This window comes from Aptenodytes patagonicus, chromosome 6 (assembly GCF_965638725.1).
Source record: "Aptenodytes patagonicus chromosome 6, bAptPat1.pri.cur, whole genome shotgun sequence".
NCBI lineage: Eukaryota > Metazoa > Chordata > Aves > Sphenisciformes > Spheniscidae > Aptenodytes > Aptenodytes patagonicus.
The window spans coordinates 27,952,709-27,969,481 of record NC_134954.1 but is presented as its reverse complement, the minus strand read 5'-3'; the positions used below and the strand labels follow the sequence as shown (position 1 = coordinate 27,969,481).

The window sequence follows — 16,773 nt, the reverse complement described above, 5'->3', positions numbered from 1 at the left end:
GTTGCTCGCTGTGCTGGTGGCTCGTCTTCCCAATGCCAGTGCTGCACTGTGCTGGGGGGGGGTCAGGGTGCAGCCCCCAGGGCTGCAGCAGCACACGGTCCCAGCGGGGGCTGGTGTCCATTAAGGGATATGGATGTCAAACACTGGCCTACTGACAGCAAAGTAACATCAAGCTGGGGGTGCACATCATCTCTAGTAGCTGTTTAACTGGTGGGACACATACACCTGTAATAGCACAGATGCTGTGCCTAGAAAACATGGGCCTGGTAAGGCTTGGGTTGATGAGAAAGCCATGCCCTGAGCTCCAAAACAATCATGTCTGTGTTGGCACAGCTGAATCGTTTGCCCAGTCTGAGCTTGTCAGAGTCTGAAGTGAAAAATCAGCGAGCCAAAAAAACCCTGTATCCGGGGAGACAAGGAGGCCTCGAGCAGCAGAAGGGCTGTGCAAGATCAGCATCAGCTGTGGAAGGCGCTGAGGAAAAGGCCTCTTCTCCACCTTTGCCTACTAGCAGGAGCCACTTTGCTTCACAAGGCTGGTCAGGCACAGCCTTGATCTTTGCGAGTGAGCCAGCTGAGCCGCTGGAGTGTGCACAGTGTACATCCTACTTGCTTTTACTTTCTGAATGTGCTACGGGCTGTAAATCAGTTAGGCTCCTGTGCCGGGGCTGATTTCTGACCTCTGTCCCAGAATGCAAAGTGCCCCTCCATCTTCCACCCCGGATGCTACAAATACACCATACAGAAGAGAAACCTGTCTAGTTCACTAGTACCTTTCAGTAGGAGAGACCTAAGGTGGCCTCAGGAGAGCCATCCTGGGCAGAGAGGTTTGTAGGGCCAGCCCAGCTGCAGCAGTGGGACTTCTGCCTGCCTGACCCTGGTAAGCCCAGAGAGCTGGCCCCCATGCATGCAGGGTGCTGCCCTTGCATGGGTGTAGGGAGAGAGCAGTGCTGAGCACTGGCAGGGTGACTGTTGTACTCACTGGGACGATGCCTTCAGCATGTAGCTGGCCTCCCGGTCATCTGCGTTCTCCAGCAGCCTCAAGATGAAGACATTGGCCAAACTCTGCCCCTGGTCTTCTAACTCCTCTACCCGAAGAAGCCCCCGGGGAGCCGAGTCAAACACTTGGTACTTGTCCCTGGGAGAGGTTAGAGGATTAGGAAAAACTGCAGTTATCCCAGGAGACTTTGGCTTCAGCCACCCAGAACTGTACTGGGGACACAGACCAGGAACCTCTGCATGGCAGGAGGATAAAAGATGCCCTGCTGTGGGAACAGATGAGTGAGTGGCTATGAAAACCCACCACAAAGCAAGAGACCCTCTCCTTGCTCTGCCTTAGGCATCCCGCATGCTCTAGAACAAGTTGCTTGCTCTGTCTGAGCTCCCCACGTACAAAACACAGACGGTGCTCCCTCAGAGGGGACTGTGAGGCTTAATTCATTCCTATTTGTAAAATGCCTCTGTTTTCTGGATACCAGCTGCCGCAGAAGCAAAATATTTCTAGGCGTACAGACACTGAGGCAGCATGTTTATTAGAAATGTTGGACTAGCGAGATGCTCTCTACTGGTGAGTCTAGTTAATACTACAAAGAATGCGCTGTTCTCTGGGACCTGTCTGTTTGTGCTGCTGTGTTTCACTGGTGTCTAGCAGCACAAGACATAGTGCTAAGCATGATGACATTCTCCTCCTCCTGAGCCAGGTTACACCATGTCAAATATAACCGCTAGCCTCAGGCCTAAATTTATACCCCTCCCTGCTGCTCAAATTTTCTAGCCTGCTTTCTCAGAAGTTTAACTGACTAAGTCTGAGCTGTTCTTCAGGCAGTGATGAGTCAAAAATCACCTCTTGACAGGAAGATAGGCCTCCTGGGTCAGCCCACCAGTTGATGTAGCTCACTGCCACTCTGCAGAAACTGGTGGATACATGCTCGCTTACCCTGCTGGGAGACCTGGCCTGGAATCTGTTTCAAGTCCCGTTTGCCATAACTTCTCAGCTGGAGAGAGCTGTGCCACCCATGAAGAGTCAACTGTGCTCAAAGGCAAGGTGTCTGCTGGAGGCAGGTGTACAGGTCAGGCCAGGATGCCCTCCCTGTGCCTGGGGACAGGGTGGGGGCACAGCATCACAGCTTGGATAAACCCAGGGGCAAATAGGACTAATGAATTGCCCTGCGTACTACCTGAATTTTGCACTCACCCAGGAATTTGCCGGCAAATTACCAGCAGATCATTGAAAAGGAACAAGTAGATTTCTCTGAAGAGTTTCTTGGTGCGAAGCGTTCGTGATGTCTTTGGACCATTCATTTGCTGCAATTCCCCCTGCTTCAGTAGCCAGCGGGAGTGAGAGATGATGGGCACAGACTAGAAGTGAGGAAAAGATGGCGAAGATCAGGAGAGCAGCAAAAACCCATGGGCTTATGTGGTTAAGATGCTGAAAGCAACAGGAGATGCAGAAGGAACGGTAGTCAGCCCCCGTTACCACAGCTGGCACTGCTGAAGATGGAGCAGAGCTGGACAGAGAGGTCAATGTGCTCTGCCATCCACACCAGAGCCCGGCACAGAGTGTAACAGAGCTCAGACAGGGACACAGCAGGGGCCTGAGAATGAACAAACACTCAAGGACAGCGATGCTGGAGTGCCAAGTGCTGGATTTAAACACCAGGCTAGGCCCTGCACAGCCTGATCTGTATCTGGGAGATCCCATGTCTCATCACCTGGGCTAAGCCTTTCTGGCCAGGGAGACTGACTTTCAAAAACGTGTATTTGGCCTTTTGGCTACAAAAAATCCAGGTTAAACGGGTTCTCACTGGTTGGGTCTGTCCCAGTCAGGAGGAGATACTGTCCACACAGCCACAACAGCACTTTTGCTAGAGTTTTACCACACATTTGTGTTAAAAACAAGAAGCCCAGAACAAAGCACGTCTTGTAAGAACACTACACTTCCAGTCAAATGACTGAAATACTGGAAAATACTTGCATAACTGCTACTCTTTCCACATTCAGTCCCTCCCTGTGTTTGACACATGCATGGTGGCACAGTCTTTTTCACACTCTTGCACTCTCTTCACCAGAGGAGCCCTGTCTGCACCAGTGCCCAAGGCAGACCTGCTCCAGGGATGAACCAGCTCCTGCCTGTCACTACAGCCTCAGCTTTACAAGAGATGAAGGCTGTCTTGTGGCTACCCCAATCTACTGCTGTCCTGTGGACTGTGGTCTAGCCCTGACACACTGGTAAAGTGCTCTGGAAAATCAAATTCTTGGGCACCCAGTGTGGCTTTCCAAACAAATTGTCTCAAATTTTTTTGCTTCAGTTGTCCAGGTACGTAAAAAGATTGCTAGGAAGCTAAATATGCTCCTTAAAGTTTGTGAAGCAGACAGATCTGAGAAGCATCTCCATAGTACTCAAAAGAATTGGCAACTTTATACTCAGCACTGGAGTTTCATGGCATATATTAAATGACCTGGTCAGACACCCCTAAATATTGATTAAGTCATTCCCTGAGTGGAGCCAAAATAGGTCATCAGCAGGTAATTAGAGACTGTACATAACGCATAAATGCAGGGATGAATTAAAATGGTGCGACAGTCTTCATTTTAGTATTTTCCAGCTTTGAAGTGTTTTGTTTTGTAGCTTTCATTTTCCTTTAATGTCATTTGTAATGTAAAATAATAGCTGAAAGCTGACCTGCATTTTGAAGAGAGGTGAGAAGGAACTGAGTGCTGGAGCAGAAGCCTCCCACTGCGCACAGGCAGTTTGATATGAGCGTGTCACATCTGTGTACACGGACAACACACTGGCCTCAGTGCTGCCCCCAGCCTCTGCAGCATGCGTGCACGATCACATGGACAGATGCAGTGCCTGCAGCAGCAGCATCCCCTTCAAAGGCTTTGGAGGGGGACAGCGTGGACCAGGCCACCACTGAACACTCACTAAAAGGAGTGCAACTAGGTTACTACTGCCATGTATGTGTGCACAACACCTGGATACTGTTGGTTCGCTGTCTGCAAAGGGTTACCAGCCTATGCTTATACCTTGATCTTGAATTCCAGTTTCTTCTGGATGCTGATCATCTGCTCTGTTCGGCTCATCTTCCTGACACCTTCATTACATGCTTTCACCACCTAGGAAAGAGAGAGTAGAAAGATTTGCCTCCACTGGCCTTAAGCAGGTAAGTGATAACGGACAGCACAGAAAGGCCTGACCATGACAGGGTAAGTGCCCTGCCGTAACAATAATTGACGAAGTCAAGCTCTTCTGTCAGCACTGTATTTGCATGAGAAAAGAGAGAGAGAGAGAGAGAGAGAGAGAGAGAGAGAGAGAGAGAGAGAGAACCCCCCCAGAAGATGTTATAGCTGGAAGCTAACTATCAGAGGACATGTTAGATGGCTGCATTCAGTTACTGAACCATTAAGCAACACTCCTGATTGCACAGCAAAGGGAACAGTTCATTTGCCAGATTCTGACACACCATGTATCTCATCTTTCTTGTCCCCAACATTTGAAACAAGGTACACGCGCAGTATCATCTTCAAGAAGAGAATGAAGCCAAAGATCCTCATTTCAAAGATGCAAATGCCGTGGTTCTGCCAAGCAGCACCAGATGCCAAGGCTATGAAATGTCCCGGGGAAAGAGATGTTCATCATACAGAGCCCAGCTGTGTTCTGAGTACAAACTTTTAACTGAAAAACCACAACCAACGTGCAGGCACTACCCTATTACAGGGACCTTAACCTAGATGCCACTGCCTGTTTTATAAGGAGCAACTCTCTTGAGAACTGGCTAGGTAGAAAAATCATGCTGGAGAACAAGCTCCGCTTTGTGCTCTGTTTCTGCTACTCAAAATCTACCAGAATAACAGCAACTGAAACAGCGATCAGTTCCTACCTATCAAATAGGATACCTATAAAGAAAACAAGCACCAGATGGTCTCTGTTGTGATGCCTGCACCTAGCTGGACATTAGGCATCTAAACTTAAACATTTTCAGATAACTAAAAAGGGAGGATAAGCAAAGGGAGTTATGAAAATGATCACGAGTCACTGACAGCTGAATATAAAAAGAACATTTTTCCATCAGCAGTTGTAGTCATCTGCATACTACTGGAACCGCTTTCCTCAGGCTTTTGACTAATGGAAAAACAATTGGCTACCAGATATATCATGAGGGATTCTGCAAATACTAACTAATGCAGAACATTCTCCATTGCTAAGGTCTCTGTCTTTATCCCTAGCGATCTCCAAAGCGTACGCTTCCTAGACTACTTCAGGGCAAATCCAAGAGCCCATTTTGTTCTAGTATTTCAGTCAGAAGCTGCAACCGTATCCTCAGGCTGACGTTCTAGCACAGTTTTCAACTTCAAATACTTATATTGAACTGCAGGATTCAAGAGATGTTCCAAGCTTCTGATGGAGAAGGGTTCAAACACTCTGTCCCAGCCCACGTAGCTGCCAGCTATGTCCAGATCATTCAGATATGTAGTCTGGAGTTGGGATCACCCTGTCTGACAGTGTCAGGAACAGCCCAGATGGAAAACATCCTGATGCCTTCCCGGTGTTTTGTACACAGCAGTAACTAGCACAACTGAACACCACACCTACCTACCAGCTTCAGGGAAGAGGGCTAAAAGCAAGCTTGAGTACTTCATTAAGAAACTGTTATTCTAGGTCAGAGGAAGAAGTGTGCTGTATTGGAGGAAACCTGACACAGTTGTACTCTATTGCCTGTTGCAGCTAATTACATCTCTCAGTGGGATCCGTCACCTTCAGGTATCTGCAAAAACAATTTGTATTTGTGAAGACCCCAAGGGAAAACATTCTCTCTGCCCCTTCCTACAGCGGAAACATACACATCTGTTGTTAGCAAGGGATTCCTCATCACTGACATCTAAGTGCTGCTAGATTAGTCCATCTTGGAGAGCAAGGAAGACTTAAGAAAAAAAAATTACTCAGTGACAGGATTCAAAGGGACAGCTCCAGGAATTAATATAGTTTGTAGGTCTTTTCTTGGGGGGGTGGGGGGGGGGAGGGGGGGGGAATGAGCACAATGGTTTAATCTTAATGGCCTTCAGTTAGCTCATTCAAACTTACTGTTTCCAGCTCTTTATGTGCATCCAGGGCAGTGGTTTCCCTGTCAGACTTCTCTTCCACTTTCTTCAAAATATTCTGCAGGGGAGGAAAGGCTGTGTTAACTCTGATCCCAATCTGACAGCACAGAAAAGTCTTTGCTAGCCTCAGAGTTATTTCTGGCCATCAGCCTAATTACAGGATAGGTGACAGAGTACAGTGACTCTCACCTCCTAGTTCCTCTTTTTCATTAAAACTTGTTCCCATCTGACCTTGTATCTAAAAGAAATATAGCAGGCAAACTCCTATTTCATAAAAATAAATGAATAAATAAAAATAGCTAGAGCTGGCACTAACAGTCAGTGCTACTGGTAATCCCAGTGGGATAAGACCACTTGGGACTGAGCTGTTTCCTCATCCCTAGAAGCATGTCTTCCAGCACAGTGTTTAGACAAGCTGGCAAAGCACAAGGGGAAGATGGCTGACAGAGTCTGGTCCAAGCCACCATGATGCAGAGTATTACACATGGAGCATTTCCATGTTCTGCAGCTGTTCTGCACTATACATCTGCCTGTCAGCATCCTAACCATCAGACAGCTGGGTTGATGGACGGTTGCTACCCCTTCTAGCAGCTCGACAAAGTTCCTCAACTCTTTTGCTCAGTAAAAGCTATCTGGCAAATTCAACACTAACTTGGGGATGGTTTCTGAGTGACTGAAATCTTTTTTCTATAGTTGTTGAGAATGTCTGATTCTATGGAAAGGCTTCACCCAGCTCTAGGGTTGATCGTGGCTGTATCTAAGCCTCATTCACAACTGATCTAGAAGACCTTTGGGAGGGATAGAAGAGCAAAACTCTACCTGCACCAGCAGCTTGAGCCGAGTGATCCTTTGAAACGGCAGAATCAGGAAGGAAGAAAAGGACAGGCCTTTGCACTTGGGATCCAGCTCCAGCTGTGAGATCACTTCCCGGAAAGCTGGCTTGTCCTGGCTGAGAGGAGAGAGAGAGAAGGTGAGGGCTTTGAGTGCTACCCTGCCTGCGACTCTGGTATGTGGCTGGTGACCCAAAAGCAGCTTGGTCCCAGAGACAGCATCTGCCTGGCCTCTCCCAATAAGAGAAAAGAGGGGAGGAGGGGACTGAATGCTTCTAGGTGTATTTTAGTTTAACTCTAGAACTGTTTATAGTGTTGGTGGAGGGAAAAAATAGACTTTTAATGTACAAGCCATGGTAGTGTTCACATGTGTTAGCACATCTAGCTCAGCAGCATACGCTGTGTGCGTAGGTGTGTGTGAATGGGGTGTGTGTTCAAGTAGATGAGTCAGAGGCATAATTATATATTTTTACACAGTTGGATCTCTGTGACAAGGTGAAATTCACACAGTCATAAGAACAAGACAAGCCACAAAACAGCTCAAGCTTGGCTACTCCTGCCTGCTTAGCCGGAGGATGGAAATCATTATCTGGCCTGAGAAGGGCATGGGCCATGCCTGGGCTTTCTTTGATGGTGTTTCCAGCAGATGAGGGCATTGCTGGGCCATGGACACAGCTGCACAGAGCAGCCTCACAAGCCCCAGCTGCCATAGTCAAAGACAATGCCTCTTGGCAATTGTGGGGCCTTGAGGAAAGCTTACATTGCTGGAGTCCTGGCTAGCAGAAACAGCATGGATGAGAAGACATTGCGAACTATACGAAACCTATCTTTACCATGTGTGACTTGCAACGATCCAAGAGAAGCCATTGTAAGCGTTTCTCCCTGCTGCAGCAGGTACTTGTGTGATGGTGTGACTCACCAGAGCCACAGCAGAATGGACCTGCATGTGTCTGAGGAACAGCCAAATGGGGTGAACTGTGACACAGCTCAGGCTTCGAGTTCAGCCAAGTGCTGCAAAATTCTTGTGCTAACCAGGAGCCTGTGGAAGGGAGTCTGTTCTTTTCAATTTGCTTTAGGTTCTCCCACAGACAAAAAAAATCCTGATCTCTGAATTAATATCTAGGAATACCTCTATCTCCAACAGGTCCTTTTCAAGCTCAAGTAATCCAGCCTATTGCTGCTTTGCTTCTGAGTGTTTAACTAATGGCTCTAGGCAAACTGTTTATATTCTGCAGCTATACTGTTCACCTCTGAAGGAAACCCTGCAGTACCCTCCTTTTGGAGAGAACAGTTGACCAAGCTCAACAGAGGCCCCTTAAAGTGTTTTTTTGCCTCAAAAGCTGGAGAGCAGAGAAAGGAAAGGATTAGGGCTTGTTACACTCCTCTGAACCAGCTGCTGCTATGTGGAGGAAATACAGTGCAGCATGTGCAATGGGCTGTCCTGAAAGAATCCAGGACATTGTAACTAAAGAAAAATTAATTCTCCTGCTCAAAGACAAGCTTGTAGGGCACTCTTTGGTTTGAGCTGGCATAAGTGTATTCCTACCAGACCAAAAGATTTGCTAAACTTGAAAAATACTGCAAAAATATCTTGGATTATATCCTCAGGCCTAGATAACATCTGTGTGTGTAACACCAGAATGTGAAGAAAATGGCTTTTTTTTTTTCCTTTTAAGAAAATTTTCTTGTTCTGAAAAAAAAAAATTTCTCTACTTTGGGAAGGTCAAATGCCTTGCTGAGAAGCTCGGGAAAAGCAGTGGCTGTTCTTGTCATCAGAGAGCTGTATTATATTCTTGGCCTTTCAATCTCTTGCCTCTACTTGCAGTTTAAAAATACATACATTTCACAAGTGTGTGTCCCCATGTACACCATAAATATTTCCTACAGTTGGGAACTGCTGGCTCTGAATTTACTTGGTATGTTACTTGCATACTATATCACCCCACCCTTACTATAAAGCCTTTTAATTGTGTTTTCTTTTTATAGGTGCAGTTAAAAATCAGTAAAGTGGGAAATCCTGTTTCTGTGCTATCTAGCCCTTTCTCATAAATATCAAAATTACAGCTAACTCCGTGGCTTACATAATTTTGCAAAATAATTTAGCACCAAGCACTGGAACTCACAGAAGCTGCTTGTAAGCTCTCTCCTGGTAGGTCTGGTTGGAGACGTAGGTGATGTACACAGAGAAGTGGTTAACTGTATGCTGGTAGACAATATCGCACACATCCGAGATCACAATATTCTCCTCCACCCGCTGCTCGAGGTCCAACAGGAAGCTAGATGAGAAACCCAGCGCTCATATTAATTGTGACCTGTCTGTCCCAGGTAGTTCCCAGAAGAAGCCCTTGGGGTTCAAAGCAATGAATGTCTCCACAGGCTCTTTGAAAAGACAGTGGGTAACAGACTGCCACTAGTCAGTTCCTCCATCCCTCTACAAATGAGGTTAGCTAAAGTGATGCCATTCAGCTGGACAAAAATCCAGCAGCAGTTGTCTTACCGCTCACTAACAGCCATGACATCCAGGACATTGGAGAAGAGGATGTGTGCCTCAGACTGGTGTAAGATCTTTTTCAGACGTTCGTTCTCCATGAAGTGGGACACCAGCAGATTCAGACTCTTGTAATACGAGGCTTCGGAAGTAACCAGCTCAAACATGGCCTGGGGGACAATCCCAAAGAAGGATATCAGCAGGTACCTTCTAATTTTATAGAGGCACACATAATGCTAAAGAGAACATCTGTGCTGCACAGTCATGGACCTTGCACCCACCCTCCAGGCCCAGAGCATGGGGAGAGGTAAGCATGCAATGGTGTTTGCCATGTGTTACACAGGATAGTGACTTGAATGGGGAAGATTTCCTCCCTCAACCATCAGCCCTGGCTCCTTCTGTCTCTCTCCTAAGTTGTTCGAACCACATTTCCTTCCACTGAATCTCTCCAGCAGAATTATCTCCTTTTCTCATTATATATAAGCAGTCTGATTTTGTGCATGTGCACACATAAGAGCAGCACACATAAGAGCACTTCATGGGCTCCCTCCTTCCTTCCTGGTGTCACTCAGTCTTGACCTGAGGCTGCTCCAGGCACCAGCCCCCTCTGTGCCCACTTGTCACAGCCCTGCACTTTCATCTCCTTTTCGGGGAGCTCCCTTTGGCAGCCCCCATACACCCTCCAACACCCTGCTGATCATGACAGCGCTGGCTTCTTGCTCTGCTTGTTGTGGCTTATTGTGCTACCCAGGAGGGTGTCCTTGCACCATCTACACTCTTGTTTTAGAAAAGCCATGGTGTACGGGCTGGGATGTACAGCAAACTGCAGACCCAGTGTACAACATGTGCTCCTTGGGGCAGAGCTAATACAAATACACAGCTGTGGTGCTCCAGGCACCTGTGTCTTCCCTGACCCAAAGGAAATACAGCTGTTACTGTCCAAGTGAGGCTCCCTGGTCAACCCTGGCCATACACTTTTCTGACCCAATTCACCAAGGACTGGGACAAGACACAGTAGCCTCTAACTACTACCGTAAGTCGTAAATAATCTCCGTATTTCAGTCCTTGCTTCTCCTGTTAGAAGAGAGAACTCTGGAGCAAAACCTGGCTTCTTTAGGCCAGGGATGTGGTCTGGGGAAGCAGAAAGACAAATCGATGGTTTGGTTCAGAGGTAAAAAACAATTTAATGAGACAAGGATATAAAGCCGCCTGCCTACATCAGGTGCCGCAGGGACAGTCCGCTATTACCACACAGAGCTCCCTTACTCTCCAGGCAAGTCTTTGTTGTCTTTGTTCAGAGGTAGATAGAAAAGGTGATTATTTACACAGATACTGAATCCATTAGTTGAAGTAAGATTAACTGAAGGTTCTCACAAGGGCTTCAATACAATGAAAAATCCTTCAGACATCTCTTGATGAAGGTGCATTTTGGGCTCCTCATCCCGGGGCTGGCCCAAGCTGCCACTACTGAAAGAGGAACCTTTTGGTAGCTCAGTGAAAGTCTCGCTTCCTTGAACCGAAACCTGCTTTGACCCTTGAGCCCAAGCTCCCCTACTGCCCACAGCTCCTCTGCTGCACCCTGGTGAGGGTGGGAGCTGGCCAGGCAGTGCGGGTGCAAGTCCCTGAGCTCTGCCGGCTCTCAGAGGCTACAGGGGCCCAGCTAGAGTTGAGGAGATCCACTGGAGCAGTATTTTTTGTGCTGTGGATATGGAAAAATATCTTCCAAATTAGCCGGGGGTCTGTCTTGTGGCTTGGTTGTTCTTTTTTTGGGTTGTGGGGTTTTTTTGGTTTTTTTCTTTTTGAAGAAATGATTTTAAATTCTCCGCTGATCAGTTTTTGGCCTTTTCCTGGAAATATCCTTATGCATCACAGAAGAACCTGAGGTACAGAGACCTGGGTTATATTCCTGACTGCAGTCCAAGATCTGGGAGGATGGGCACAGCAAGGAGGGGCCATTACTCAATCCAGAGCTGCTAAAATATCAGTTGAAGTGACATTTCAGCTCCTTGTAGGATTGGTAGCCTAGGAAATATTCCCAGAGGGCAGTTAAGTCAAACAGGTGGTCCTTTCCTGCACCAGAGAAGGAAACTGTGCCTGCACAGCCCCCAGAAGGGAGACAGAGCAAAGGGTGTGGGTAGAAGTGAATGTACTTGGTCAGTGTATGTGGAACAGCTGGTGTTTAAGGAAAAAGAGGATGTTTTTTTTTTTTTCCAAAGCCAGATTCCCAATGAGAAAAGTGGAGGAGTATCAGCTCAGCTTCTTCCAACAGCTTCACCAGGGCAGCTGGTGAACCTGAGAGAGAACCTCTCTCTCTCCCTCTGCATGACTAGCTAGGTCCTAAATGCACCTCTTACAGCTTTAACTGTACCTTTTTATTTGATAAATGAGAGGAGAAGTGGAAATAGGTAAAGATACAACAAAGAGTAAGACAGGACGTGCTGGGACAGCCTGTCCCTTCCAGATATCCTGGGGATCACTACCACCAGTCATTTTGCACTGCAGCTTTCCAGATACTCCAAGCCAGGACTTTTTTTCTGCCAGGTTTGATTGCAGGATGGCCATGAGAGCCAAGATCAAGACCTGCCATTCTACCACAGCCTTTAAACCCTCAGACAACTTGCTTCATCTAGAAGGGTGCTTCCTGATCTGCAGAAGCCCCTCTGCCTATGTTTGGAGAAATTAATTTGTGTGTGTTTGCTGTTCACCATAGTGGGGGGTGCTAGACCTGCATGGGCATGTGCATAGTGCAAGCCATACTAAAGATATAATGAAATCCATAGTGAAAATATCAATATGCACTGAGTTCTGATTTAAAGGAGATGCTAGGAAAGTAAAGAACATGTTGTAAAGAACATCTCCACTGATTGGGACAAGCTTCTGGAAGCGTTCACAGCATGTGCAAGGCACAAGTTTCTTAATTTACTTTGGAGATCCAGCTGGTTGCAGACCCAAAGTACCTACTCCAAGCAGCCCAGACTGCTGTTTCCCTTTCGAATGGCAAGTATGAGCTGCAAACCTCCTAAACTGGCACCAAACATCCAACCATGTGACGCAATGATGTGACCTCTCTGGAATAACTGAACTTTGCTAGCTCTAAACAGTCACTAGAAAAAAGAGCATGAGCTTCTGGTCTCAGAATTGAAAAAATAACTAGAAAAAAAATTTGAACTAAATTTCAATTGATGTAATACTATCTTCCCCAGTGTACAAATAGTCTGAAACTATCTCTTGGAAACGTGACCAACACTGTTCCATCAGTCCTCTGGGTCATTAACTTCATGAAATCTCATAGTCACGTAAAAGCTATACTAATTGTTTTCATTGCTTATGTTTTGGCAGAGAGACTGAGAAAGGAAAAGAGAAGTGAAGCCTAAGGAAGAAGGAAATGTAGAAGATAAAAAAGGAGAAAAATTCAGAGTCACCAAAGACAAGAGTAAGTAATCCTACAGGCTAAATTCCTATTGAGACAATATGGTGGTTTATTGCATAGACTGGAAATATCTGTTCCCAATGGCCCTGCTTTTCATGTAAACCACCAGGTAAGAAGCGGGAATTCTGGTCTAGTCTAGGATGAATGTTGTTCTGATCCGATGCCATGGCATTGGCTGTGACCAGCTCTCAGACCTGGTTGCCTTCACAGGACCGGTCTGACATCCACCTGCTAGAAGTGCAGTAAGTCCAGCACGAGAGCTCTCTGGAGGTTTGAAATCTAAGGTTTGCTCAAAGAAGGAAAGAAAATGAAATATTTTCTGGACATTTTTGTGAAAATGGAACAAGAGAGAAAGACTGCCTGTCAAATGCACTTTTCCACACAGAGGCCATGTCACCAGTGCACACACCCAGGTTCAAGTCCCTCTTTTGCTTGAGCAAAGAATATTTGCGGAGCAGCAGCTCTCTGATCTAAATTCACACCATGACACACTGTGCAGATTAGTCTGTCTCTGCCCCTTTTTCTAACACCAGTGACCTGAATCCAAATAATCCCTGGCAAAAACTTTATCAAAGCTCATACATCTCAGAAAAAATGGTTCAGTTCCAAGATTGAGAATACTTTGCTGAACTATTTTTATTAGTAAATTGTTCTGGGTGAGTTCCACTCAGCTCGGAATCTCCTAAAAAACAGAAGATGAACATGGTGTAGGAAAATCAATACAGTTAGCAAGCAGAAAAGGATAAAATGAAGGAACTATACAGTAAATACAACAAGGACAAACTGAAAGGTAAAGAACTGAACTGGGAAAGAGGAATAAACCGGAGCCGCTCCACAAAAAGGCCATACCAATATCTAATTTAAGGTTCATGCTGAAAGAAGTTTCACTGATTAAATGTCGTTTCTTCTAATCTCTGGATCACTACCTCTTCAGAGCCTAGTACCTTGGTGAAAGAATTTGTTTCAACCTAAATCACATATAATACAGGGAGTGTGTTTCTCTCTAGTCACTTGTTCCTCCTGGTACATACATGCTGCCTGTCATTTCCTCCACATTGACCCCATGTCAGAACCCAAACAACATTTCTTTTGTCTTGTTCTTCTTGCATCATTACATTTTCTAGATAGCTAAAAGAAAGCCCTTGGTGATTTATGTTTTGCTGTTTGATGCTCAACAGATGTCTGGATAATTAAAACTACCCTAGCAATGACTTAGTCATTTCTGATAATTATTCCAGTAGCACATAATTTTCGTATTTCCCTGACCTCTGTGGTTTGTAACATGTCTTTTGCTTTTTCTTTTGTTCTTCCTTTTTCTGCATTTGCACCCACATTTTTTGTGACACTTCCAGTTGTTTTACATCTTGCTACTCTCACGTTCACTTCAGATGAAAAAGACTGGTGTGGCAAAGGCCATCGCGGTCTGAATTCTGTTTGAGTTCCCGGGCTAATGGGTCATGCTGCAACATTTTTTTGCTGAAATTGCTGGAGGGTGGATGTGGTTTTTATGTTTTTTGGTGGTGGTTTTTTTTTTTCCTTCCTGAAACTCCATTTTCTGGCTCATTTTTTCCAATGGGGACAATGACAAATTGCCTTCCATGACACTTTTCAAACATCCATTGCTCTTCCAGTCAAGTTTCTTGTTTTGATGCTTGAAAAACACCTGTGTCTTGGTTTTTACCTTGTATTGATAACCTGCTTAGTCATTTTCCATCATCGCCAATAACAAAGACCAGATTCCTCTTCTTGTTCTTGTCTCTTTCATTTTGCAGATTACTGCAGATGAGCAACTTTTTTTCTGTCTGTTTAAGCCCTGCTCCATCACAGCTATGGTGGTGTTCCCTTTCTCAGCTGTGAACAGGGGTGTTTGCTTCAACTTTCTTTCCGTTTGTGTACTGGTATTCCTCCCTGTGGTCTAAATAATACTCTTGTTCTACCTTTCCTGACTGAAAAGCTGCAAGCTCTTCTAGTCCCTGTGTTTACCAAAGCTTTGAAGATAAAATGGGTCATAAAGGTACGATTTTGTCCTTATGACATTTACTCCAGAACTTCTGCTGCTCTGTACTTCAGGTAAATTCCTCCAATTCTCCTTCATGAAGCTGAACAATTTACATCCACCTTAATCAAGCCCTTATGTACAACTCACACTCCCAATTCATATCCAATGTGAGTACAGTTCCAGCACTGCAGGAGCAAGCAGTGCTTGCTTATAGCAAGGCTGAATTCAACATCATCTCTTTAATTGCCTCAGTGATTTCTCCAGCCCTCCTTGTTTTCTGTCCTTGACTCTCCTCACAAAGCAAATTCTCCACTTTATCTATTCAATGTTCAGCCAATTTCACAGCTTTCTGGCTTTGAGCAATTTTATAATCTCTTACTGTGCTAATCCCAGAACAAACAGGAAGAAAATTTCAGCTCTGATAAACTAACATCAGGGGAAAGCACAGCACTTCTTTAAGGCAGCACTGTCCCATCCCCATCTGCTCTATTTCTCTTGTTATTTAAGCAGAGAGAAGAAAATTCAGCACACTTAATGTTGGGGTTTAGCAGCACAGAGATTTTTTTCCTTAAAACACCTACAGGTAATGAACGTAACTCAACAGAAATGGCAGGTTTTGAAATCTATAATGCAAACTTCTAAGCAAATGTTTCTCTGTAAAAGACTCTTCATTTTGAAGCAGAAAGAAAAAGAAAAGCTTGTAATTTTTCAGATGCCAGATTGTGTTTGTAATGCTGGCAGTTAAAAGTACGGTGTTTTGCCAGGTAAACAGAACAAATCCGATATGGAAATAACCAGTGCAGAAGAAGAACACGGAAAAGCAAAAATCATTTTAGTCACCTTCAGCCATAACCCTGACACACTAACAGCCTGTGCTTGCCAGCCCAAGCTACCCTGTAGAAACACCGGTCCCTTCCACTAAGGGTGTAAGCCCTGCCCATCACACCCCTGCAGTTCACAAGATGAGCCTTTCCAGTGTAACAGTGAAGTTACAGCCTTGGCCAGAACTAGGGTGGCACTACATACACAAGGGATTCATAAATGTTGATTGTGCAAATCCAAGTAAATTTAGGGGGAACTGCTCACACCCTGAGATGTTCTTCAGCACTTTGGGTACAATCTCATGAGCCAGGGCTGAACAGATACACTGCCATAACGGTCTCACCAGAAGCAATCCTGGCGCAGGAACATAGTAGGACTCATAGGATCGAGCCTTTGAAGGCCCATTGCTTGTATTACAACACACACCACACACTAAACAAGGCTTGTTCATCTCCACGGCTGGCTACAAATGAAGTGCTATGCATTGACAAAGAGCACTCACGCTCCCCATGCTATCCAAAATAGCAACCAGTTGTAAATTGTTATGTGACTGATGTTTTCATTAATTGCGGCAGCTACCTCCACCTACTCCTTTCATTGTTTGATGCAGCCCTGTAAATTAACAGTGTAGGACTCTTAAACAGTGATGTCACTGCACTGTATGGCTAAAATCCAAATATACCTGTCATTATTTTTTACATAATTTACATAATTTTTACAGTCTTTTGCATAAGACTCCAAGTAACAACATTTAAAAATAAGGAAGCTTATCAATATCCATCTCTTCCCTTTCCGTTAATGCCATCATATTTAAAACAGATTACAGTTAACGGTTGAATTCTTCTAAGATTTCTGGTGGAAAGTATGTATCCCGCTAGTAACTACAGAAGAGGATTAATGTGCACTGGGAACCAAAACTCTATTGCAAGAGCCTCTTCATTATCCCTCCCTTCCTTTGTAAATTGTTCCTAACACTGAATTAGAAAAGGGAAAAGAAGTTCTTTTTTTGCTACAGAAATGTCCAGCAGCAATAGCATAGAGAACAACATCTGTAGTTTCAAAAAAAGAGTGAGTGGTGCTAACCAGTGCAACACAAAAAAGTACT

At 45.2% G+C, this 16,773-nt stretch overlaps 1 protein-coding gene across 2 annotated transcripts in view; it reads right to left on the bottom strand.

Annotated features, from left to right (window-relative positions):
* The window catches only part of NGEF (neuronal guanine nucleotide exchange factor), a 54,205-nt gene that overhangs the window by 5,848 nt on the left and 31,584 nt on the right, over window positions 1-16,773 (bottom strand). For both annotated transcript variants that reach the window (XM_076341694.1, XM_076341696.1), the window contains 7 exons: window positions 9,427-9,587; window positions 9,053-9,205; window positions 6,919-7,048; window positions 6,083-6,157; window positions 4,027-4,116; window positions 2,192-2,355; window positions 980-1,135 (listed from right to left, as the gene is read on the bottom strand). In XM_076341694.1, coding sequence (XP_076197809.1) covers window positions 980-1,135; window positions 2,192-2,355; window positions 4,027-4,116; window positions 6,083-6,157; window positions 6,919-7,048; window positions 9,053-9,205; window positions 9,427-9,587 — 929 coding nt within the window. The remainder of the gene's footprint in view (window positions 1-979; window positions 1,136-2,191; window positions 2,356-4,026; window positions 4,117-6,082; window positions 6,158-6,918; window positions 7,049-9,052; window positions 9,206-9,426; window positions 9,588-16,773) is intronic.